The sequence below is a fragment of the Osmerus eperlanus genome, chromosome 11, assembly GCF_963692335.1.
Source record: "Osmerus eperlanus chromosome 11, fOsmEpe2.1, whole genome shotgun sequence".
In the NCBI taxonomy this organism is placed as follows: Eukaryota; Metazoa; Chordata; class Actinopteri; order Osmeriformes; family Osmeridae; genus Osmerus; species Osmerus eperlanus.
This window is the reverse complement of record NC_085028.1, coordinates 4972581-4997952: the sequence shown is the minus strand read 5'-3', so window position 1 is coordinate 4997952 and position 25372 is coordinate 4972581. Positions and strand designations below refer to the sequence as shown.

At 51.2% G+C, this 25372-nt stretch overlaps 1 protein-coding gene across 3 annotated transcripts in view; it reads right to left on the bottom strand.

Annotated features, from left to right (window-relative positions):
- Positions 1-273: 273 nt before the first annotated feature.
- The window catches only part of LOC134029614 (arf-GAP with Rho-GAP domain, ANK repeat and PH domain-containing protein 1-like), a 30626-nt gene continuing 5527 nt past the window's right edge, over positions 274-25372 (bottom strand). The window contains exons 2-34 of one of the 3 annotated variants that reach the window (XM_062473852.1): positions 24238-25366; positions 21127-21299; positions 20414-20496; positions 20088-20188; positions 19819-19968; positions 19603-19672; positions 19311-19431; positions 18864-19048; positions 18684-18790; positions 18028-18227; positions 17708-17793; positions 17351-17533; positions 12387-12561; positions 12076-12210; positions 11848-11983; positions 11510-11612; positions 11206-11398; positions 10771-10816; positions 10520-10683; positions 9514-9726; positions 8602-8707; positions 8280-8427; positions 7919-8002; positions 6564-6638; positions 6304-6421; positions 5889-6002; positions 5652-5797; positions 5453-5535; positions 4933-4977; positions 3703-3766; positions 2481-2556; positions 1294-1329; positions 274-1191 (exon numbers count right to left, since the gene is read on the bottom strand). In XM_062473852.1, the coding sequence (XP_062329836.1) occupies positions 1322-1329; positions 2481-2556; positions 3703-3766; positions 4933-4977; positions 5453-5535; positions 5652-5797; positions 5889-6002; positions 6304-6421; positions 6564-6638; positions 7919-8002; positions 8280-8427; positions 8602-8707; positions 9514-9726; positions 10520-10683; positions 10771-10816; positions 11206-11398; positions 11510-11612; positions 11848-11983; positions 12076-12210; positions 12387-12561; positions 17351-17533; positions 17708-17793; positions 18028-18227; positions 18684-18790; positions 18864-19048; positions 19311-19431; positions 19603-19672; positions 19819-19968; positions 20088-20188; positions 20414-20496; positions 21127-21299; positions 24238-25292 (4746 nt within the window). In that variant the 5' untranslated portion in view covers positions 25293-25366 and the 3' untranslated portion in view covers positions 274-1191; positions 1294-1321. Of the gene's footprint in view, positions 1192-1293; positions 1330-2397; positions 2557-3702; positions 3767-4932; positions 4978-5452; positions 5536-5651; positions 5798-5888; positions 6003-6303; positions 6422-6563; positions 6639-7918; positions 8003-8279; positions 8428-8601; positions 8708-9513; positions 9727-10519; positions 10684-10770; positions 10817-11205; positions 11399-11509; positions 11613-11847; positions 11984-12075; positions 12211-12386; positions 12562-17350; positions 17534-17707; positions 17794-18027; positions 18228-18683; positions 18791-18863; positions 19049-19310; positions 19432-19602; positions 19673-19818; positions 19969-20087; positions 20189-20413; positions 20497-21126; positions 21300-22840; positions 23059-24237; positions 25367-25372 lie in introns of those variants that run through there. The other 2 variants (XM_062473851.1, XM_062473853.1) reach the window with 2 other exon arrangements.

Genomic DNA, 25372 nt, shown 5'->3' with positions numbered 1-25372 from the left:
CCATTTCCAAGCTGAAGAGTGACAGTTATGAAAGCCCCAGGCATGGTAAACAACTGGATGAGTGTGTGTCTGTGTGTGTGTGTATGTGCATGCAATCATTCGTGCAGGCCAGTCTCAGTGTCCTACTCTCCTGCAGGGGTCTGTAAAGTGTGTGTGCTGTTCTGTCAGCTCTCAGAGGAGAAGATGAAGAATGTCTTCCAAATGAGGGGCTACTGAGAGGCTAATTTGCTGCCAGAGGAGCTTAACCTTTCAAAACACTCCAAGGCACGCAGGTCACTCTGACCGACACGTATTTATTAGACTTAAGTAAACACTAAATATATATCAAATCCAATACAGACAAAGAGAAGAAATGACACAGAGAGAAACACATTTTCTTGCCATGTCTTGGAACAAAGGAAGGTTCACACACACATACTGGCAACATGGAGGACTGTGTGTGTACTGGAAAAGGGTGTGTATTTACAGGTTAGGCCTACGGCTAAATGTAACACTGGCAAAAGAGCCAACCTCCCTCTCCGGGAAAAATAAATAACTATGTGTTAAAATAGAGGAAGGATCTTGGGAGTCATGGGAGGATCTGAGGGAAGAGAGACGGAGGAGGACAGAGAGAAGCAGACATGAAGACGGGGATGCATGTGGAGAGCGGCGGAGGGACAGGGCCTCGAGAACAAGAAGGGAGCTAGTGGGAGACAAAAGCAGGAGGACCTAGACAGAGAACAGAGAGCCAGATTGTCAGTCAATATTGAAACTAGAAAAGTCCATCTTCTTCGCAACTGTAACTCCATAAGCTGTCTGTGGGTGTGACGGGGTCCAGGTTTAGACAGTGCTGGAGCTGGGGGGATGGTCTCCCCCCCTGGTCCCACTGCTAGTCTGTGCTGGGCCTCCTCTCCTGGCCTCCGGAGAACTGCAGCAGATGTAGTCTCGGACCCTTCTTCGGGTATCCCCGTAAATGCAGCCCAGCGGTGAGGTCACTTCCTGTCCGGCAGTTCTGGGGAGGGGAAGTGTGGGGAGGACGTGGGGGGCAGGTGGAACACAGGGAAAGGCCTGCGAAGGGGGGGGGTCCAGCTTACTGGCGCAGGTGTGTGTGTGTGCGTGTCTGTGAATGCATGTGTGTGTTTGAATCATTCAGGTAGGGTTGTGGAATGTTGTTGCTGGAATGTTCAAGTGATTGTGTGGCTGGTCTGCCTCCTACGGAACACAGAACACCCGTCAGTCAGACAGACAGACACGCACACAGGACACAGCAGCCAGGCCAACACAGAGCTTCAAACACAACCCTGCACTCCTCACCTGCATCTGGGTCCATCATCGCACATCTCTAAAAAGCTGAGGGAGGAAAGAGAGAGATTGAGACACACAGATACACACATGCGCACACACACATGGGCTGAGTAACCGAGCCATGTGTGAGGGTGAGGGCTAACAGGCATGTCAAATACAATCCGTGTTCAGACGGCTTGCGTTCATGAAGGCACGCTAGACAGACGTGTACATCAGCATTCACAGTCTCTCTCTCTCTCTCTCTCTCTCTCTCTCTCTCTCTCTCTCTCTCTCTCTCTCTCTCTCTCTCTCTCTCTCTCTCTCTCTCTCTCTCTCTCTCTCTCTCTCTCTCTCTCTCTCTCTCTCTCTCTCTCTCTCTCTCTCTCTCTCTCTCTCTCTCTCTCTCTCTCTCTCTCTCTCTCTCTCTCTCTCTCTCTCTCTCTCTCTCTCTCTCTCTCTCTCTCTCTCTCTCTCTCTCTCTCTCTCTCTCTCTCTCTCTCTCTCTCTCTCTCTCTCTCTCTCTCTCTCACACACACACACACACACACACACCCAAACAAACACACAGACATAACAACATTACTACAGAATAATGCATATGCACCGCACAGAATCAAAACAGTAAATTTGAGGTGTGATTTTTTTTTTTTTAAGAACACACACACACACGGAACCTCGGTGGTATGCACATACCCACTCACACACACACCCTGGGGCACCAAGCTGACTATAGAAGCTGTATTGGAACCTCAAGCTCACCAAAGCACAACCCACCAAACAAAGGCCAGCTATAGATAGAGAGAGCCATGGAATATCTCATACCATTCCACCATATTGATCTTATGTAATCAATACTGTCCTGTTAAACTAGCCCAGCCGTGGAAGTACACAGATATCTGCCAAGCCGTGTGTGTGTGTGCATGGCTGAAGCTGACTAACCAATCAGAGTGAATCAGGGGGTCAGAGGTTCCAAGCTGACCTAGGGGTTACCGGTCTGCCTCCCATGGAGCGAGCAGAGTGGTAGTGGATCCCGGGGTCAACAAGGAGGCTTCTGATAGGCCTGGAGCCCTCGATTGAGCTCTCTGATTGGCCGATAGCACTAGATTAAACCCAGTGATTGCAGAATCAACTCACAGCAAGCGGGTCTTGGCTGAAAGCTGCTACGCTGTTCCGCATTTCATTTTCGCTGCCTCGCAACGGAATCAACGACACATTACCGTGACGCGTATCCAATGGCAACGCCCGGGACACACGCAGGTGCACCGCATCAGTAGGCCATACGTTACCCTCAAACTGAGAGAGAGACAGAGAGAGAGAGACAGAGAGGGAGGGAGACAGAGAGGGAGACAGAGGGAGGGAGAGAGACGGAGAGAGACAGAGAGGGAGGGAGACAGAGAGGGAGACAGAGGGAGGGAGAGAGACGGAGAGAGACAGAGAGGGAGGGAGAGAGACGGAGAGAGACAGAGAGGGAGGGAGACAGAGAGGGAGGGAGACAGAGTGGGAGGGAGACAGGGAGGGAGGGAGACAGGGAGACAGAGAGGGAGGGAGACAGGGAGACAGGGAGACAGGGAGACAGGGAGACAGAGAGAGAGGGAGACAGGGAGACAGGGAGACAGGGAGGGAGGGAGACAGGGAGACAGGGAGACAGGGAGGGAGGGAGACAGAGAGGGAGGGAGACAGAGAGGGAGGGAGACAGGGAGGGAGGGAGACAGAGAGGGAGGGAGACAGAGAGGGAGGGAGACAGAGAGGGAGGGAGACAGGGAGGGAGGGAGACAGAGAGGGAGGGAGACAGGGAGACAGAGAGGGAGGGAGACAGGGAGACAGGGAGGGAGGGAGACAGGGAGACAGGGAGACAGAGAGGGAGGGAGACAGGGAGACAGAGAGGGAGGGAGACAGGGAGGGAGGGAGACAGGGAGGGAGGGAGACAGGGAGACAGAGAGACAGGGAGGGAGGGAGACAGGGAGACAGGGAGGGAGGGAGACAGGGAGACAGGGAGACAGGGAGGGAGGGAGACAGGGAGACAGGGAGACAGGGAGAGAGGGAGGGAGGGAGGGAGAAATAGAGAAAGAAAGAGATAAGGGAGGAAGTAAACACTTGTCATGATCAAACACGGTGAGTCATTCCCAAGGGGCAGCACTCCGACCTTGAGCATGGCCAAAATTAGCTTACATAACAACACAGCGTTATTGTTGTCATTGTTATTATCATTGCTATTATCTGTCCTCTATGAGACCAGTTAGTCACCATCTTTTCTCCTCTCTGGTGAGTCAGGGAGACCAATCCTGTCCCCCTTGTGGTGTAGTGGGATGGGTGTGGGAGTGTGTGTGTGTGTGTGTGGAACGGGGTTGTGGGCGGGTGGCAGGGGGTATGAGGGGGTGTGTGGGATCGTGAGGGGGAGTGTGTGAGGGGGTGAGCTGGTGTGAGTGGGTGTGTCCATACCTGGATACTAAGGAAGGTGGCGTACCACTCTCTCATCTCTGACTGGGTGTCACAGCAGAGATACCTGCAGAGACAGGCAGGAAGACAGGGGAAAAGGGGGGATTAAAAACAGGAAGAAAAAAAAGTCAGAGGAAGAATGAGCAGAAAGAGTCATGTAGTGTTCCAGCGGGGGTGCTGGGAAAGGCCCTGAGCATCAACAAGGGAGCGTAATTCCTCTGTCCAAACAAAGAGGAACAGTGATTAAAGCAGCGAGTGTTTAACGCCTCAAAGCTAGTTATCTTCTGACTCAGCCCAGCCACTGAGACGCTATGAGGAGAATGCCTTATGAGAACGATGAGCTTGTTTGCATCAAATTAAAGCCACGGAGACACAACAACCTTTGTTCATTTGTATCTTTGACAGTTTCTACAGGGTAGAACAGAGCGCGTTCCGGCTGGTACACGCATGAGCACACGGCTCGCTGGCATGCATGTACACATGCGCGCTAGTGCACGGGCACACGCACACACAGGGTGGATCCCTGCATCATTACCATCGTTAACAGAGCTCATCAGGGCTCAGAGCTCCCTAGAGCAAAGGACACTGAGACTTTCTAACAACGCCCACCCCCACCCCACTCCCTCCATCTCCCCCCTCCTCACTAGGAGGCCGGGCAGTGGAACAGCCCGGCTCTACGCACCTCTCTCCTCCACTCCCCCGCTCACCTCCCCAAGTCAACCGTTCTCCCTGGCTTCTCCCACAGCTCCCGTTCACGTCTTCCTGCCGTCCCCCTCCCCTCCTCCCTCGCTCCACCCCCTCCCTCGCTCCACCCCCTCCCCTCCTCCCTCGCTCCACCCCCTCCCCCCCTCCCCCGCTCCACCCCTCCCTCTCCCCCCCCCCCCCATCCCAGGTGCGTGCATCAGGGCTGCAGCGGTCACGCGTGACTGAAGGATGTTCTCCCGGGGGCCGTGACATCCACGCCAATTAGAACACTAAAGCCTGTTGTTGACAGTAACGTCTTCGTCTATATGTACCGCTCCCCCAGCAGCTTAAAACCCCTTACTGTTACTGTAACATACAGGTGTGTGTGTGTGTGTGCCCCTGGCAAGCCTTGACCTTTCCTATTCTCGTGTGTGTGTGCGTCTCTCTCTCTCTAACATACACAGAGAGCTGACCTGATTTAGCATAGCCTTGAGAGCTACTTCCAAGAAAAACAGGGCCTCGCACACACAAACGCACGCGCTTGCTTACCACTTCTCCAGTTTGTCCCCCTCGTAGACCACTGTCAAACCCCAGCTGCGGCGGGGAGATGGAAGAAAAAGAGAGATCGTTTTCAGGACAGATTAAAACCAAACTGTGTACATTCGTGGAGGCAGAAATGGCTGGAAGGCCGAGGCGCTGGATCAGGGGCAGGATCTGAAACCCTCGACGAGGCCCCCCTGCGTTGAGCTGTCTCGCTGCTCTGACGGCGTCTCTCAGGCTGCCACGGGAGAGCTGGGGCTCTGCTGGGCCACAGCGCCCTCCTGTGGCTGAACCGACACGTGCATGCAGAGCTCCGGTTGAGGGACAGACCGGCGGGGGAGGAGAAGAGGGAGAGAGAGAGAGAGAGAGAGAGAGAGAGAGAGAGAGAGAGAGAGAGAGAGAGAGAGAGAGAGAGAGAGAGGGAGGAGAAGAGGGAGACGGAGAAGGGGAGATGGAGATGGAGAGAAAGAGAGGGAACCGGAGAGGAAAGAGGCATCCCCAGAGGAGTGAGGATCAGACAGTCTCTCACCAGGTGGGTGGACGCAGTTTCTTCTTAATGCCAAGGTACACCTTCAGATTCTTCACATTCCAGTCCCTCTCTGGACGGTTACTCTGAAAGAGGGGATGAGAGAGAGAGAAGACATAAGGGAAAGGCAGAGCAAGAGGAAGAGAGAGGGAAGGAGAGAACATGAGAATGTTGAATGCCATGGTGCGTGTGTTTGTCTTACCCGCACTTCCTTGTACATCCTAAAGGAACCAGTAGTGAGGATGAAGTAGCGGTCATGGAAACTTCCAGAGCTTAGGCCCAATCCCAGAATGCTCCTCTCCTCCCGGAACTTTACCATTCCATGTTTGGACACATCCACTTTACTGGCTGTAATGGGGACACACACACACTAAGTAAGTACATGTGTATGTACAAGTGTGTGTGTGTGGGTGTGTGTGTGTGTGTGTGTGTATAGTACCCAGGTAGATGAGCATAGCCTCCATGGAAACGTGTTTCTTGATCAGCAGATGAGAGTCTGTGCCCAGAGAGTGTAAGATAGGCAACACTCTCTCCAGATGGTGCAGCGGGCGTTCTGAGAGAGACAGAGAGAGAGAGAGAGAGAGAGAGAGAGAGAGAGAGAGAGAGAGAGAGAGAGAGAGAGAGAGAGAGAGAGAGAGAGAGAGAGAGAGAGAATGGCAGTGTTACCTAAAACTAAAACGCCCCAGTGACACGTTTTCCCCCACATCCCCACAGCTAAGATCTACACATCTTGAAAGACCGAGATCTCAACTAGCCTCGTCTCCCTCTCTCCCTCCCTCCGCTCCCACTCTACTCTCCCTCCTTCCCCTCTCTCCTTCCGTCTCCCACTCGCTTGCCCCGCCCCCCCCCCTCACCAGTCTCCTCCTTCTCGCTGACTTCCCAGCAGCTCCAGTAGTCCTTCTCTCTGACCGTGATCTTCCGTCTGTCCAGGATCTCACAGGTCAGCTCAGCCGCCGTCATGGAGCCAGGGATCTGGGGAGACAGCCAGGATGGGGTAGGGTGGGGGGGGTCAGGTGGGTGTGTCAGTGTGGTCTGGGAGGGGGGGGGGGGGTCGAGGTGCACCGTCCGGGGATGAGGCATGCGACACGCTCGACGACATGGTTGTGGCGCTCACCTTGACATGCTGCTCGGCGGTCTCCTTCTTCTCCTCCAGGTACACCGTGCAGATGAAGTCCCCAGAGCCAGATGCCTGCACACACACACACACACACACACACGTATCCACGCACACACGACAAAGTGGTAGGATGAGAGTAGCACCCAAGGACAGGTAGTATCATAGATAGAGGGTAATGTACTCGCTGTGATATATTGTTTTTATTATTGTTGCTTGTTTTTTTTCCCCACAGGTACACTTGCACGTATAGCGGTTCATGTTGTTTAATTGTAACTTGTTTAACTACATGCTCTTATGGTTCTTCCCTTTGGCACTTACTTTGGTTGTTCACAATGTGTGCTTCATGTTTTGGCTACTCGCAATGTTTTGTGGCTATCTTGTTGTTATGATCAGTGACCTATGCACTTTGTAAAGCTCTCTCTCTTGGAAGTCGCTTTGGATAAAAGCGTCTGCTAAATGAATAAATGTAAATGTAATGGATATAGGCTGATCCACATGGTGGATAGTGGATCCTGAGCAGTGTTTCCTCTATGTTGATTTTGCAGCCCGCCACGGCTACATTTCTGCCGCCACGGTATCAGAAACAGGGCTGTACAAAACGCCGTCTATCAGCAGTGATTGTTAGAGTGCATCTCGGAGAATAGCACGGATACGCGCTTCACACCGCAGTTGAGATTGTGTGTGTGCGTCCTTGGGAACTGTAAGTCGTATAACTTGTGTTGTCAGTTCATTTAAGCCTGTTATTGTATTAGTCTATAGTTCTTGCAAATTTAAATTAAGTTAACTGGTGATTTTCGTTGTTTGTATTCTTACCCTGCTAGCTAAATTGCACGTCTGTTGATTCGATAGCGATTGCTGCCCTTGCTCACGTTTGTATTTTAGGTCCATTATTATGCTGAAGTAGTTTTAATTAATAAATAGAGGGTTTATCGTTATTATTTGCTACAGAATGCTTAGCCTATCAAGATCAAATGAAGCAGACAGTGTACATGCTTTCGAGTGGCCTACCTTAATCGATAGCCTAGGCTACTGACCATTTACAATAAGTTGTTACGTCAATTATTAATTGCCAGCATTTATGCCATTTAGAACATACTTTATAGGTGGAAGGTGTCTTTAAGTAGCCTAACCTTATTGCATTCGGGGAAATAGGACGAAAATATGTGTGCAATAGGACATTAGCTATTAGACTATTACATTAACCTGCTCCGAAATATAGTGTTAGGCTTAGAACTTTGTTTCGGCTGGGGGGGGGGGGGGGGGGCAGACAGACCTGCCCCCACTGCTAAAGAAAAATCCTTGAGGAAACATTGCAGAGGATGATGACAGAGGATGATGGATGGAGCACTTACAGAGACCTTGGCGTTCAGATTCTCTCGAACCTTGATGATGACCGTGATCTCATCCAGCTGCCTCTTTAGCTGCTGCTCGTCAACCTGGACCACAACACAACCGCAAAACAACCATAACGCAACCATAACCATAACACAACCGCAACACAACCATAACACAACCGCAACACAACCACAACACAACCACAACCGCAACACAACCATAACACAACCAGAACACAACCATATCACAACCGCAACACAACCATAACGCAACCATAACGCAACCATAACACAACCACAACACAACTGCAACGCAACCATAACACAACCACAACACATCTATTTTGGTCTGTCCCCCCCCCCCTCCAGATAACCTTACATCAAAGATCTGTGTGTAGTGCTGTATGAGGTCTTCTATGACACGGCCGGCAGTATAGTCTTTCCCATCTGTCTGGAACAGTGTAGGCCCAAACACAATGGCCAGGTTATGAAGATTCATCTGATTCAGCTCTGCAAACCGTTGCACACTGTGACCAAACACACACACACACACACACACACACACACACACACACACACACAACAGTTACAGCCTGATTTCTTGATTTCATTTGCAAGACATGTGTCTGGATGTGTGTCAGCAGTTGAAGTGTATTATTTATGTGTGTGTGTGTGTGTGTGTGTATGTGTGTGTGTCTCACCAATACAGGTGGTTGACCAGTGCTCGTAGTGTGGCCTTGTTGACCCGAGGCAGCCTGTTGAGCAGTAGCTGGTACTGAGAGATCTTTACACTGTCATCCTGGAGGGCTGGGAGAGACCACACACAGGAGAGATACCTCATCACACCACACACAGGAGAGATACCTCATCACACCACACACAGGAGAGATACCTCAACACACCACACACAGGAGAGATACCTCAACACACCACACACAGGAGAGATAACTCAACACACCACACACAGGAGAGATACCTCAACACACCACACACAGGAGAGATACCTCATCACACCACACACAGGAGAGATACCTCAACACACCACACACAGGAGAGATACCTCAACACACAGGAGAGATAACTCAACACACCACACACAGGAGAGATACCTCAACACACCACACACAGGAGAGATACCTCAACACACCACACACAGGAGAGATACCTCATCACACCACACACAGGAGAGATACCTCAACACACCACACACAGGAGAGATACCTCAACACACCACACACAGGAGAGATACCTCAACACACCACACACAGGAGAGATACCTCAACTCACCACACACAGGAGAGATACCTCAACCGAGAGACAACCCACAGTAGAGATACTTTAGGGTCCCCACACAACATGGATAATTCAAGAGTGAGCAACACACTGAGCTGCCTCAACGACCCCTTCCAGCAGCCGAGAGAGAGAGCACACAGGATAACCCTCAACAGCACCCACTCATCAACTAAACTAAACTACACACACAAGTGTCCAGCACACACACTGAAACAGGTTTGATCCGCGGCGCATAGAACGCCAGTTTCCAACCCTGAAAGAGAGACGGTTCCCCCAGGTTAAAGACCTGGTCTGCTCCACAGGAGGACTTCAGGCCTTACCAGGTGTGCTGAGCCACGCCTGGTGGTCCTGGGAGGTGAACAGGCCCTCCTCGGCCTCTCTGAAGAAGCGTTTGAGCGTGGTGGCCACGTCGTCCACCTGGTTCTCCCCCTCCCGGAGATGCACCCTCCTGGCGTCCTGCCGGAACGTCTCGCACAGCGCCGCCACGCGCGAGTTCACGCCACTCTTACGGTAGATGCCCTCGGACGTCAGGCCTGACAGATGCGCCAACATGGGAAGACAGGCAGGCAGACAGACAGACGCAATGTTAGGAGAGGAAGTGGAATAACAATAGGCCCTTTGCAGATACTCAGAGTCTCAGAGTGTTGCTGACACAACACCGCTCAGATCCCTGTGAACAAATAATGTTATCAGTTTCACAAACACTGCCTGGACATCCAGTATCCCTACTGTAGAACACGGGTCCAGTTCCAGAGCATGTATACATGGTGTCGAGAGTTGAAGGGCAGAACTGGTGTGTACCAGGACCGAGTTCTGTCAGGCTCCAACCACAGACTGCAGCTCCACAGGATTAACATTCCAATCAGTAAACAGGAGCAATCCGTATAGAAGGGACAAAACACACGCACAAACACGCACAGTCGCACATCCACAAAGTTTTCCCGCATGCACATACTCCAGAGTTGACTAATGTCCAGCAAATCAGTGAGTCAACGAGTAGAGCAGAGTCCACAGGACTATGTCAGCAGAGATAAAGATTATGGAGAAGAGAAAGAGAGAGGGGGAGTGAGCGGAGGGAGGGAAGGGGAAAGGAACAGTGAGGTTTTGTTGTGGTCCAGCACTCTTGCTGACAGCCAGAATTACCACTTTTACAGTCACATGAGGCCACAAAGACACAACTACACACTCATGCCCCCCCCCCCCCCCCACACACACACACACACACACACACGTACAGAGGACACCCACTCAGTCACTTCTCACTCAGTACTGTGTTTTGGTGGTATGGGAAGAAGGCTGTGTGTGTGTGTGTGTGTGTGTGCTCACCACATTGTGTGATGTAGTCTATGCAACGGTCGACCAGGACAGGAATGTCCGTCTCAGTGAGTTGCTGTTGGCCGAGAGAGTCTCCGCTGCTGCTAGCTGCTCTCTGGATGGCCCCGCACCAGCCCACAAAGTCCAGCTTCCTCTCCCCCTCCATGTACAGGGTCCTACAGCCAGGGAGGGGCGGGTCACCTCCACCACTTGATATAGTATTGACACACACACTAAGCCGCACAGTCTGCATTGCCTCTCACCTCCCTCTCTCCACCAGCACCAGCACCTCATTTTCCTGCTGGATGGCTGGGACAAACACACAATATGGTGAGATTACAAATATACAATATGGATACTCTATAACTGCTCTATAACTTCTATATAACCCATCCATAACCCATCCAGTACATGAACCATGAACTACTATAAAACCCATATTATGTCTATAAATACCTAATAACCCACACACAACCTCCTTTTAACTTATCTCTAACCCCTTTTCAAATGGATGGGTTGTTATCAAGCTCTGTGGAAGCCGGGTAATGATCATTCATTTGAATCAGGTGTGCTGGAGCAGGGAAACATCTAAAACATGCAGGACAGCGGCCCTCGAGGACCAGGATTGGAGAACCCTTCTCTAACACCATGCTCTACCCCTCTCTACCCCCTGGTCCTCCCAGTCTCCTTCTCCTCACACAGCTCCTGCAGCTTGCGGAGGTGGATCTCCTCTCCCTCGCCGTCCTCCAGGTACGCGTGGAGCGACGAGCCGACCAGCGCAAACCAGCCAACCCGAGGGCTCTGCAGGTTCAGCCCGTCCTTATACCGCAGCCTACCAATCCGCTCAAAGCCCAGCCTCAGCAAGGGCTCTGCATTGGCTGGGATAAATGTCTGTCAGCAGAGGGGGCGGGGCAGAGTGTAAGGATTGTATAACAAATTGAGTCGACTTTCGTGAACGCTCAAACACATCCCGTAGGTGATGATGCAGGTGTCAGCGGTTACCTTGGTGATGGACTTGACCCACTCCCTGTGGCTCTCTGGGTCGTCTGTACCAAACAGATACAAACGCTCCGAGTCCGAGTAGAGCTCAAACGTGTGCTCGTACCTGAGGGAGAGAGAGAGACACAGAGACACAGAGAGAGAGAGAGAGAGAGGGAGAGGGAGGGGTGGCGAGAGGAAGAAAATGAGAGAGAGATCAAGAGACGGAGAGAAAGCGACACATAGGTGAGTTCAGCATCTACCACGGCACAGTTACATGGATATCCAGTACATACCCGTGTTCGGTCCAGCTCCATGGACGTACATACCCGTGTTCGGTCCAGCTCCATGGACGTACATACCCATGTTTGTCAGGCGTGTTGCTGGCGAGACAGACGATCTCCGTGGACTTCAGCATGCCGTTGGGGGTGGAGTTCTTGTCACTCTCGTAGTAGCTGAAGCAGCCATCGTTCAGTGTGCACCAGCGACGGCTGAACTCTACGCCCGCCATACAAACAAGCGTGTTAAACACACCTCAAACACACTGATCGGAGGTTAGCATGCATGCGTGTGTGTGCGTGTGTGCCTACCCTCCTTAGCCTTGCGCTCCGTGATTGGCCGAGCCATAGAGCCGGTCTTGAACAGGAAGCCATTGCAGGAGACGGAGGAGGGGGCGGAGTAATGAACCGCCTCCATCAGCCCGATCACCTCCAACCGAGGCAGCTCTGGGAGAGGCAGGCCGGGGGTTAACACGCACGTGTGTGTGTCTACACCTGCCTGTGTTTGTGTGTGTCTACTCACGTGTGTGTGTGTGTGTGTGTGTGCACATGTATGTGTCTACACATGTGTGTGTTTGTGTGTGTCTACTCATGTGTGTGTGTGTGCACGTGTGCGTCTGCACCTGTGTTGAGGTTGCGGCTGAGGAACTCAGCCTGGAGTGTCTGAGCGTGGGCCTGGGCGAGGGAGAGGGGCGAGGGCCAGTCGGCCTGGTCTGGAGAGCAGTTCACATCCGCCCCACAGAACAACAGACTCAGGGTCTCCAGAACATCACTGCACTGGACGTTAATACACAGCGCCTGTGGGGGAGAGGGGGAGAGAAGGTTAGGGGATGGGGACAGGGGGGGAGGGTGGAGGAGTAGAGGAGAGAGAGATGAGGGGAGGGGGGTGCGGAGGTAAGGGGGGGGTGAAGAGATGTGCGTGTGTGTGGGTGGGTACTTTCAAGCTCAGTGAAGGATTGCTGTTCTTCCTGGGAACTGTCATGTGATTTGACATAACTTTCAAGATCATGTTGACCAAGCCAGGTCTCTAACTGGGTGAACCACTACAGGACTGGATGTCCTGTCACTGCAGGCGGCTACACAGTAACTCTCCTTCCCTCTCCGTTTACCTTCAGAAGAATGGTCAGCGTGTCCTTGGGTGTTCTGACACAGACACTAGAGCATTCCACAGATTCTCACTGTCACACTCCACTTTAACCTTTTCCGCACAGCACTGTTGGAGATATACACACACACCAGGTTCATACAGGTGATCCACATGCACCTGCTATCATACAGGTGATATACACGCACCAGGCAAGGTGATACATGGAGAGATTTACATGACTGGTTGGCAGAAGAGCAGAGCTGGCGGAAGAGATTCAACGCCTGGAGCCAAGGTCACCGTTAGTAAGGACAAGCTCCAGGATCCAATAAGAGCCTTTCCATACTCCAGCAGTGTGCGTTTGGTCAACCTCCCTTAAAGCAGACCGCTTAAACTTAAACTTCATGTCTTCTCTGCCAGCCTTGGAGTACCTGAGGCTGTGGGCTGTGGGAGCTGGGAATTGGGGGCTAGGAGGCTGTGGGGCTGGGAGGCTGGGGGACTTGGCAAGACTGGAAACATAAGGTTATAGGCATAAAAGGCAACCTGTCCCTTCTTTAAAACCTCCAGGGCTGATAAAGGAGACAGGAAATGGAGGGGGTTGGATGACAAAAAGGAGAAGAAAGAGAGAAACTGGGAGAGCACAGGAAAGAAGGAGGCGTGTTTTTACAGCTGAGGAGCTCCACTCGGACTTACAGCTAAGCTCTCTAAAAGCCTACACACACACATACACAAACACACACGCTAGACTTTTTATGTATTCTCTCAAACCAAACCCAGAATTCATTTGTGCCAGACTGGAGAATTCCACACTCTTCTGTCAACTCTCTGGGACCCTCTGGTTCTCTCTCTCTCTCTCTCTCTCTCTCTCTCTCTCTCTCTCTCTCTCTCTCTCTCACTAAGGACCACACACACAGACAAACGTATCAAAGTTACTGTATCCAGACAGAATAACCTTGAAGCAAACTGACATTTTGTGGTGTGTGTGTGAGCGTGTAAGTGCACTACAGTCAAGATACCTGTTATGAAGCTAAATCCTAAAGCCAATCAGAGCTAACCTCCCAGCTTAAGGGAGGAGTGTTGAAATAAGCCTAAATGCTTCAAGATCTCACACAAGCTTCTCTCAAAGCTTCCGACCCCACATCTGCTGCTTATAGAGAGGTGGAGACATAGACACACACACCATGCAATCCTACCCTCTTACACAACCTCCCTTGAGAGAGAGAGACAGAGAGAGAGAGAGAGAGAGAGAGAGAGAGAGAGAGAGAGAGAGAGAGAGAGAGAGAGAGAGAGATGAGGGTCCTCTATGATGGGTGTGTCTCCACTTACAGGATTCCATCCAGACTCACCAGTACTCAAAAGAGAGGATAAACAGATGGAAAGCGTGAGATGAGTCTTTCATTCATCTTTTGGGATTAAAGATTACAAATGCTGCCTCTGTGTAGGTCGTGGCAAGAGACACACACTTGAACACACACTCGGATCCAGTCGACAAAAAAACAAACAACCTGTGATCGGCATATGTTCCATCCGTACCTCACCAGCGAAAGCCTGGGAGGGGCGGGGGGGGGGTAAGGAAAAGAAGGGAGAAGCAGTGCTCTCTGCAGAAGAGCAGGAGTCCGATTCCAACTAAAACACAAACAAGCTAATAAAGTCTAGTGCAGCCACGCCTGTGCCCGGCCACAACCCTGACTGCACACTTCCAACTCACCCCTCCACCCAGACACACACGCATGTGACGCTAGGAGGAGATGTGATGCTAGGAGGAGATGTGATGCTAGGAGGAGATGTGATGCTAGGAGGAGATGTGATGCTAGGAGGAGATGTGATGCTAGGAGGAGATGTGATGCTAGGAGGAGATGTGATGCTAGGAGGAGATGTGATGCTAGGAGGAGATGTGATGCTAGGAGGAGATGTGATGCTAGGAGGAGATGTGATGCTAGGAGGAGATGTGATGCTAGGAGGAGATGTGATGCTAGGAGGAGATGTGATACTAGGAGGAGATGTGATGCTAGGAGGAGATGTGATGCTAGGAGGAGATGTGATCCTAGGAGGAGATGTGATTCCAACACAGAGACACATGTATAGGTTTACACATACAGAGACATAGACACATACCGAGACATAGACACACACAGACAAAAGCTATATACAGCTGAATATAGGAAATTGTCATTTCTGGGCCATTGGCCCAAGCTACCCACACATCCATCCATCCATCAACACCTCCCAAACACGCAAACACATACACACACACACACATTCCAACATGTCTATCTCCAGCTCAGCACTGCTACCCAGTTAGAGCAAAGTACCTTGGTATGTCACTCACAACATCAACAACTTTTACACTAAAAGGTGTGAGTGTGTGTTTGTTTTTTGTACAAATGCTCACTGTTAAATCACTCCTTCCTCCCCCCCCCCCACACACACACATACTGTATTTCCTCACCTAGGTGCTGCCAGTCTAGTCCACCTTTGTGTGCGGTAGTCGATATGAAGTATCCTTTGCACACTGTGAACCAGCGCAGGCTAGCTGTTGAGAGGATCGCTGCACCACAACACCAACAGCCACAGCAGAGGAGGAGAGAGAGCGCGACAGAGTGAGAGAAACTTTGTCCTCTCCTCAGACCCAAACAATGAGACAGAGGGGGAGGATGATGAGGGGCGGGACTCCGGCACATTCCAGCAGAGAGGCCAATGTTGTCGTCACTGAGAGAGAGGGGCGGGCCTAGACAAATATACTGGTGTGAGCTCTCGACTTCTGTCTGTCTGTCTGTCTGTCTGTATTGATCTACCAGTCTGTCTATCACTCTATCTGTCTCTGAGTCAGTCTGTGTCTCTCTTCCACTCATACAACACAACCCCATGGAGTGCACAAATACACAAAACATGTCTAGTATGCACACAAAGGTATGGTAGAGAAGCCATAACACACCCTACAAGGGAAGGGGGGGGGGGGTTGGGGAGACATTGAGTAAAAAGAGAGTGGAGTTGGAGAGAAAAATGGAGTGTGGGAAGGAGAGAGAGAACTAAGGGAGAACTTTTCAGGGACATCGAGAGAGAGGGAGGGAGGGAGTAGGAGGAGGGTTGAATGAAAGAAGTGAGCCAAAGCACAAAAACAAAGGCCACATTTAGTCCAACTTGTGATGTGTGTGTGTGCGCGCATGTGCGTGTTTGTGAACATGCTGTGTATTTCCGGGTACACAGAGAGAGGGTGAACTTCCTGTATTTTTTCAGTTGAAATCCCTGCTGCACTTCTCACACAGATGACTAATACACACACACACACACACACGTAGAAAACACAGACTGGGAGAGAACATCTGTTGAGCTAAACCACTTAGGGAAGGAAAATAGAATCACTCAAAGTCAGGTGGTAAATGTGATTCAAACAGACACACACACCCACACACACAACAAGCTTGTATACACAGCGCCGTCTGTGCAGTCAGCATTGTTTCTGGTAAGTGGTTTAAGAGAGTGACCCAGCTCTGGTCCAAACAGTGGGGCATTCAGCACAGTCACACACTCCTCATAGTGTGTGTGTGGGGGAGGGCATGACCAGTCATATATACTCTTTATAACAGTGATAAGGGATATCAAGTCATTGTAGAGCACTTGCATTTGACGACCAGACTATTCACCACCTTTACACCTGGTCAAGCCTGGGTCTGGTTGAATCATTGACGGTGTATTTCACAGACTAGACATAGGTCATGTGTTCCCAGACAGTCACAGCTAAGTACTGACAGCCCAGGGGCCACATTTCAAAAAACCGTGAGGGGGATTCACGAGGATTCACGTAAAAAAATGGCGTAAGGATAAACTACGAAAATTCTCCCACACAAAAACTTGAGCACGTGTCTAGTCTCCCCCTTTGAACACCCATAGTTGCCGATAAATAGTCTGCGGAACGCCCCAAAAATCATAATATTCATCCTTGACTGCAATACGACAATGAAGGCAAATCCCGAAAGAAACCTTCAGGTGTGGTAATTGTAACTTTGTTATTGGAACTCAGAATTCCAGTTCTGCGCAACGAGCATGTGAAATGTAGTTTATCTCATTATTTACGACAAAACATTTCATAACATGCAAGTATTGCTTAAGAATTACAGATCTAATTAAAGATGATTCTCGAAACATACAGTACCAGTCAAAAGTTTGGACACATGGGAAAATGTGTCCAAACTTTTGACTGGTACTGTATTTGAGAGGTTTCTTTTGTAAAAAATAAATACAAATACAAATCTCAGTTTGTATTTATGATGCCAAATTATGTTTTTGTGTGTTTTTTTGTCTACTCGGGGTATTCTTCAAATACAATACATGAGAAAAGTATTATTTTGATGTATTCTACTCCATAGCCTAGGATCCCAATTTCAAAGCATTTCTCGTTCCGAGGGGTCCTGTCAGGCTTGGGTGACCACCCACTATGCCACTGACCTTCAGCACAACTTAAAAGGTCCCTGGGTGATGGTTAGAAACAAGGCTTGTTCTTACGTTGTTGAGCTCTCTCTGGTTGCCATAGAGGGGGTGGTACTTCCGGTACTTTCCGTGGCGGTACTTGTTGCCGATGAAGCGGTGGCGTTCCTCGGTGCAGCTGGACGGGCTCAGGGCCTCGCTGGGCGGGACGTTCGCCGCCCAGAACCCGTTGACACGCTCGTTACCTAGCAACAGGAACACCTGGAGACAGAGAGGGTGTAGGGGCTGAGGGCTTGAGGTGTGTGTGTGGGGGGGGGGGGTCTAGTCATATGAGCTTCCCATCGGTAGGCGGGACAGAGGTGAACAACCAATCCAAGAGCTAACTGCATGACTGACCGACCAATGGTGTGCGGTGTAAGAGAGAAGTGGGCAGACCTGTATGAGCTCCTCTGTCCACACCTTCCTGTCCATCTTCAGACTGCGGACCTTGGAGATGCTGGGGCCTAACCCTCGGTGCTCTCCTGCAACACACACGCAAAGACACACACACCAACACACACACGACAACAGTCAACAATTTTGCACTGCTTCTAAACAAAACCTTTGTCCCCCCCCCCCCCTTTGTTATTTCATGTTAATTAAAACTTCCGTCAAGGGCTTAAAACATCTTCCTGTCTCCGATTCTCCTAAATGTGTGGGTGTCTCAACCCCTAGACTCTCTGTGGTTGTCACAACACACACACACACACACATACCTGCACAGCGTTTACAGACCACCACACACAGGTTGATGGACGCCCACTCAGGTTTGGTGGCTCCGCAGTCGGCACAGTAACCGTTGCTAGGCTCCGCCCAGATCTGCTCAGCCACCTCGCTATTGGACAGCGCCTCTCCAATGGAGTCCCGCATGGCCTCCACCCATTGGTCCTTCAGCTGCTCCGACTCGGCGATGAAGCTGCACACGCACAGACACACACGGCGCACCTTGAGCAGCGACATCAAGCTGTGACGGCTGGCTAATCACACTGGATGTGGAAATAAACATAACTGTGGTTCTCTGAGCTAAGGGATGTGGCTTGTCTGAAACAGTCACTCATACGCACACACTCACACACACACATCACACACTCATCACACTCACAAGTCTGGCCACCGAGCAGTTTGAATCAGACCCTCGTATTACAGTCCCTTCCTCTTCTCAATTATGACACACCATGCAGTCTTTCAACACATCTTCTACCTCAGTCCCTCCGTCACCCCCCCCCCCCCTCTCTCTTTCTCTTGTTCTTTCTCGCTCTCCATATCTCCCTCTTTAACGCACTCATTCGTTCCAGCCGAGCACACTCCGCCTTATCTTCAAAAAGGGACCAGATATATGTACGCATATGTGTGCGTGTGTGTGCGTGTGTACCTGAATATGCGATAGGGTGTGGTAAGGTCAAAGCTGCGACGGTCTGTTTCTTTGACGTTTCCTACGTTCATCTCAATGGAGCTGATGCCAACACCTAGACGGTAGTCCTGGAGACACGGTACAGCACTTAGAGAGGGACTACACACAGACACACACAGACACACACACACAAGCACACACCTCCATGTTCTTGTAAAGGAAGACCTTCTCCCCAGACACCACCGTGTAGAGTTTGGAGCGAAGTCCTCTCAACTCCAGGTAGCCTTGCTGCTCAGGGGTCAAAGGTGAAGCAGGGGTGGAGCAAGAGCTGGTCTGGCGACCCCGGACACAGTCCTGCAACACTGACACCCACTCCTTCCTCTCCACTTGATAAACACACAGAGTCCAATGAGTCATGATTTACTTTTGGACACATTTGATGAGCACATATAAATCAGTGAATAAATAAAAACTAGCTGATTCAGTGTGTGCAGTCAGAGGGTGTGTTGTCGTGTGTAGTGCCAGTGGACCCGAGTTCGAATCCCAGTGTGGGAGGAAGTCCCACTGATGGGAGACATGCACACATACACACACCCATACATGCACACACACATACACACACGCGCACAGGCTCTAGATGAGACTCACACTCCGTCTCTGCCCTGAAGAGAAAGTTGCGGTTGTGCGTGACCACCTCAAACTTGAGCTCGCCCACGTTGGTGACCCCTGTGATGGCAGAGGTGGAGATGATCCTCTTGGAGTACACTTCCTGCAACACCAGCAGGACACTCAGACAAGAAGAGTAACTAACAAACAGCATGCCAGCAGTCCAGACTCCCATCCGGCAACAAGCGCAGAACCCACACATGCACTCACACAAAGACACTCCTCCTCAGACAGACTGCATGGCCAACCAACCGTGAACCCAGAGTCACTGTACCTTGTCATTATCAAAGTATCTGAGGTGATCCACATCCAGTTTCACCCAACGTCTCTGGTAGTAGAGAGACCTACAGGAAAGCAGAAGATGAAAGGGGGGCATGTGTGTGTGTGGGGGGGGGGTAGCTTTAAATACTGTATGCGTGGGTGGTTGTGTATGCTTGTACTGTATCTTCATATCCACGTCTGTGTGTGTGTGTGTGTGTGTACTACATACCCCTGCGGTGGGTTCTTGTCCAGCCAACCCATCTTGATGACACTTAGGTGGGCGGGGGCTTCCTGAGGGGGCGGGGCCAGGCATCCATTGCTGGGCAGGTAGACACTCCCCTGAAGGGTGCTGATGCCGTAGTCTACCCACGAGTTACGACTGGAGCACAGAGAACAGACCGTGTGTACCACAGTTAACCCTGGATCTGTGTGTGTGTGTGTGTGTGTTCTTTTGTACAGGAAGGACCCTTGAGTTTCAGATGGTCAGAGGTGACTCACTTGTTTGTGATCGGCTCATTGTCGTAATCTAGTTGCTCATCATCACTGCAGAGGGAGTTGTACCGCCCCTTCCCTTGTCCAGGCACCGGCAGGAACATTTCCTATTGGATGACTTAGCTGTCAGTCACCAAGGTGTACCAATGTATCATCTTACAGTAACCTAGTGATGATTTATTTGATGATGTTGTACAGCACTTTGGTCGGCATTGGCCGTTTTTAAATGTGCTCTATAAATGAACTGACTTGACTAGTGTCATCATTCAGACATGGGTCTTGCCCTCTAGACTGTTACGCATTCACACACACGCACACACACACACACTTACCCTGCTCACTATGTTGACAGACTGGGGTACGTATCCAGGATCTACATCTTCATAGTATTCAGAGCTGTCAATTGATTCTGATCCTGAGAAGGGGAGGGGTGGGTCAGGAAGGGAACGAGGGAGAGAGAGGGAGGGAGGGAGGGAAAACAAGGAGAGGGGGAAGTGAGGAAAAAAGGGGGAGGTAAGAAGGAAGGTTTGCAGCTTCGTTCCTCAGGACAGGTTGAGCAGCATTGTGGGAAGAACAGAACTAGTTCCACTAACAGAGAAACCCTGGAGTGCCGTCACCACAGAACGAGTTCACCGACAAAAAGTAACAACACTGTTACGATCACTGCATGGCTGCTCTCCGCTCCTATTTAGTCTTTTGTGGATTCAAAACAATCCATTTCAAAAGAATGGATCGGGACCAGCTGATTTGAACAGGAAAGCTGCATGAAAGCCATGCGTCTTTTCGTATTCGAATCATGTGAATCAAGTTCCTTGTAAAGCTTCATATTCGACGAATGATGTGTTCATTTGATACTGTCATTTAGCTTAGCAGACGCTTTGATGGAAAGCGACCTCCAGAGGGGCATAGGAACAGGCACTCTGTTGACCTGCAGCTAAATGAGTAACAAGTGACAGACTAGCCCGGACATTTGTAGCAGTAGAAACGTTTATGTTTCCTGCCGTGCAGACTGTAAAAACATCCCCCCGTCACGCCCTCTACTCACTGATCTCAGGGGTGGACGGCTCAGGGACTCTTCTCACTGGCAGAGCCGACTGGACGTCCAACGGCGACGCAGCCCGGGCGTGGAGTGGCGCGCTGTCTGCCGCGCACGGCGTCTTGCTGCGGGGCGGAACGCGCGGCGTGGGGCCCTCAGGCGTCTCACCGACAGGAGAGTCGCTGAAAACAGAGGGACACGGAGAGGGGGGTGAAGGAGGGGGGGGGGAGAGAGGGAGGGAGTCGACGCTGGCTGAGCAGCTCGAGGGGCCGTGGAAAAAACTGAGCAGCCTGCGGAGTCCATCCATTCTCTGTCTTATTCTTCTCTCTCCCCTCCGGTCAGCTCATCTCTTCAAGCCCTCCTACTACAGCGAGCTATCGTGGCAGCGAGCCTTCGCTAACGAACACCAGTCCCGCAGTTCCAGCCACTGAGTGCTGTTACCATGACGAAACCCTGGAGAGGAACATGTTTGAATCCAACTGCCACTCCGAGAGTTCTATTCCCAAGTTCCCCCCCCCCAGAGTCCTACCCTGAGAGTAGGAAAGAAGCTTCTTGAAAAGAACTCCTGCCGTTCTATTCCCAGGCTCTCTTGGGCCAGCGTGCCTCAGCTTGCCTTAAGGGACCGAGATGCAATGACTCTTATCACAGCATACCAACAGAATACCTCCACTTCTCTCTGTCATTCTCACTCACACACACACACGCACGCACATACCACTATACTAACAATCCTGGCATACAGTACCACATTCCCCAAAGTCAGTGTTAACCTTGATCAAATGTTGCAAGAGAATTTCCAAAAGTTCTTTATCAATTCCAGGAATCTGACTGTGTGTGTGTGTGTGTGTGTGTGTGTGTGTGTGTGTGTGTGTGTGTGTGGCAAAATAATAATCCAAAATGTGCACTGTATGAAGTTGAAATGACACCTGCGGCAGGTATGGTATGATACTATGTCCACCTGGTTTTTCTGGGTTCAGTTCACGCTCATGTCTCCCCCTGAGGGGAGATGGGCTCCAGGAGTCTGGTTGAGTTCCAGGTGTGACATCATACTTGGTCTCTGTGTGTGTTGATGTGTATGGAGTAGTGCCAAGGGGGACATTTACTCATATTAGTATCACCGTCCACCCTGGCACCGCTCCAAGGCCTGGATAAGAGGACCAGAAGTTCCCAGCATACACACACTGTTTTAGCTTCAGTAGTCTCCAGTATTGTGAAATGCCCCCTGCGCATTCTTACAGTGGACAGATACTATTCAGCACTGCGACAGTTAGTCAAAACACGCTTACTAATGAACACACTTGACACACTGACACTACAACGCATCACTGATGTAAGAAACTCTAATCATCTCCTGGGCTGAGTCAGGGCAGTCTGTAGTGCCCGAGGCAGCCGATGTGGGGCTCAGGCTGCCTCACGAAGCAGCACCACACACTTCTTGTAAAAACCTTGACTGGACTCGTGAGACACTGATTGAGAAACGTTGGTACTGGAAAACGATGCTTAAGAGGGTTACGGTTCAGCCATGGTGAGCTCTCATCCACTTCCTCTTACTCACAAAGAGAGGGAGCCGGGAAATCTAAACTGAAACACCCCTCTTCCTTTCCTACCCACAGCACTGGAGAAACAATGACCCCTTCCTTCCCTCACCATTACACACACACACACACACACACGGGGGGGAGGGGTAATGAGAGTACCATAGAGGACATTAAAACATGCCTACCTCCACATACTCAGTTAAGTTGCTGTGGCCAACAGGCTATTGAGTGGGTTATCTATAGCTCAAGGACGGAGCTTGCGCCAACAGCTAACAAAGTAGGCCCTCACGTCACAACCCCTGCCGTCACAAACATCGCCAACGACACAATCACTGACAAAGCCCAAACATTCACCTCGCAGTCTGCACAACGGTCTCAGCTGGTAGCCAAGAAGGAACAGCAAATCACATATTTGAAGAGAAAAAAGTACCTTCCTGTTCTGAAAACCGCTGCAAAGTTACCTTCCTGCTTTTCAACGCCAGCCGAGCATCAAAACATCACATTGAGAAAGAGAGAGGAAAGAGAACGGTCGAGGGTGAGACGGACGGACGGACACAAACTTGACGAACAGATTTGAATCTCAGCTATCCTGGCACCTCTAACACAAAAACACACACACAGGCAGGCAGCGTGCCAACAGAACAAACGACCGCTGGCCTCGGGAGGGGCGGAGACAACCGAGGGGCAGAGAGGAGGAAGTGAGGAGCAGTTGGACTGACGTGCGTCTGTGCTACTGTGTCAGCATGCTCCTGCACACGCCTGCGTGTGATGGCTCTCTCCCTTGTCACAGTTCTCCTTCCTTGCTCTCTCTGGCACCAGTGTGACCCAGAGGGATCATGGTGGGGTCTATAGGGTGACTGCAGGGAGAGTGTTGGGGGGTGAAGGGGCCAATGGGTTCCTCTACGCATCTACTTTTGTTTCCACTTCCTCACTCTTGCTTTAAACATGAGAGAGAGAGAGTGACAGAGAAAGAGCTTCCCCCCCCCCACACACACCCACACACACCCACACACACCCACACACACACACACACACACACACACACACACACACACACACACACACACACACACCCACACACACCCACACACACACACACACACACACACACACACACACACACACACACACACACACACACACACACACACACACACACACACTTGGTAAAAGGAAGCGGAAACAAAATGGTGAAACCCCAGTTGAACATTTGAATGGTTTGGTAAACACAAAATACTGCTGCATCATATCAGCAGTCTCAATGTGTACTTTGTTGACGCAGAAGTTAATGTATCTCAAAGCACCACTATGGGGCCATTGTAACCTTCCTCGTTCTTTCCACTAGAGGGCGATGTTTACTGAAGATGAACACAAGGTCTGGGGCTGTGGCACTGCATTTCCTGTAGCAAACCTCACGTAAACCTACACACACTCAGAGTCAACACACTTGAAAACGAGATGCTGCATCTCAAGGGGTTATCCTCCAAATAGAAATACATTTCTCAAAAATTCACCTCACATGCTGCCGTAGAACTAAGACCAGAGAGAACCAATGAGATTCTGCAAGGTGACACCCTCTTACCTTTGAGGTGTGCTTTCATTGGGCCGGACTGGGGTCCGGCGTGGGATTGGTGGTGGTCCATTTGGGCCCGCCCCTGCAGCAGAGCTTTTGGGAGGGAGGGGTGGAGCTCCCCTGTCCTCAGACTGCTCCAGAGAGGAAGAGGAGAAGGAGGACGAGGACGAGGAGATGAGGGAGGACGAGGAGGAGGTGGAGGCTGAGGGGGAAATGGGGGGGGATTTTCTCCTCCCCTTACCCCTCTGTTTTGGCTGGGGGGGGGGAAGGAACAGGGCCAGAGAGTTTGGGCGCGTTTGGAGGGAGGGGGTGTCAGGCGAAGGATGCAAGAGAGTGCGGGTTGGGAGGGCTATTGAGGCAGGAATGCTACTGAGTTGAGGTGAGGGGGGCGTGGGGGTAGGGGTCGGGGTGAAGCGTTGAGGGGGGCAGTTAGGGGTGCTTCGTGGTGGGATGGGGGGCAGGGGGGGGTCCTGGGGGCCATCTGGGAGGGGAGGGTGCGCGTTGGGGGAGTTAGGGTCCACATGAACAGAGTGATCCTTAGTCCTCTCCTTAGGGACAGGCTTCTTCAACTCTCCACTCGTCTCCGCTCTGCACCCCTGTCTCTCTCTGTCTCCATCCCTCTCTTGCTCTCTTGTTCTTGACACTGGTCTCTCTTTGGGAACCGGTTTGTCTCTCCCATGCCTTTGTCTAGGTGCAGGTACTATTCTCTCTCTGGCCTTGGGGCTGGGCTGGTTTCTGGAGGCTGCTGGTCTCTCTTTCTCTCCATGATCTCCCTCTTCCCCAGGAACGGCGTGGAGATCCCTCTCGGGGGGGGCGTGAGTGTGTGTCTGCCTTTGCGGAGTGTGTGTGTCAGGGGGAGTGTGGAGTGTTTTGTTAAGGCTAGCAAGTATGCGTCTCTGGTGCCCGGGCAGCGTGATGTCCATCCTCTCCAAAAGGTCAGGGGTCAGGGCAGAGCAGTCCTTGAATGTTAGCAGGCCCGCCACCTGGAAGGCCTGGTAATACTGCTCCAACCGCAACACAGACAGCCACTCCCGCACAGACACACACGCCTCCGAGTTAGACATCTCCCGTCGGCCTGCGTTTGTGTGTATTACGTCTAACTGGAGCCAAACGAAGACCTCCGATAACAATTCAACACCTGCGG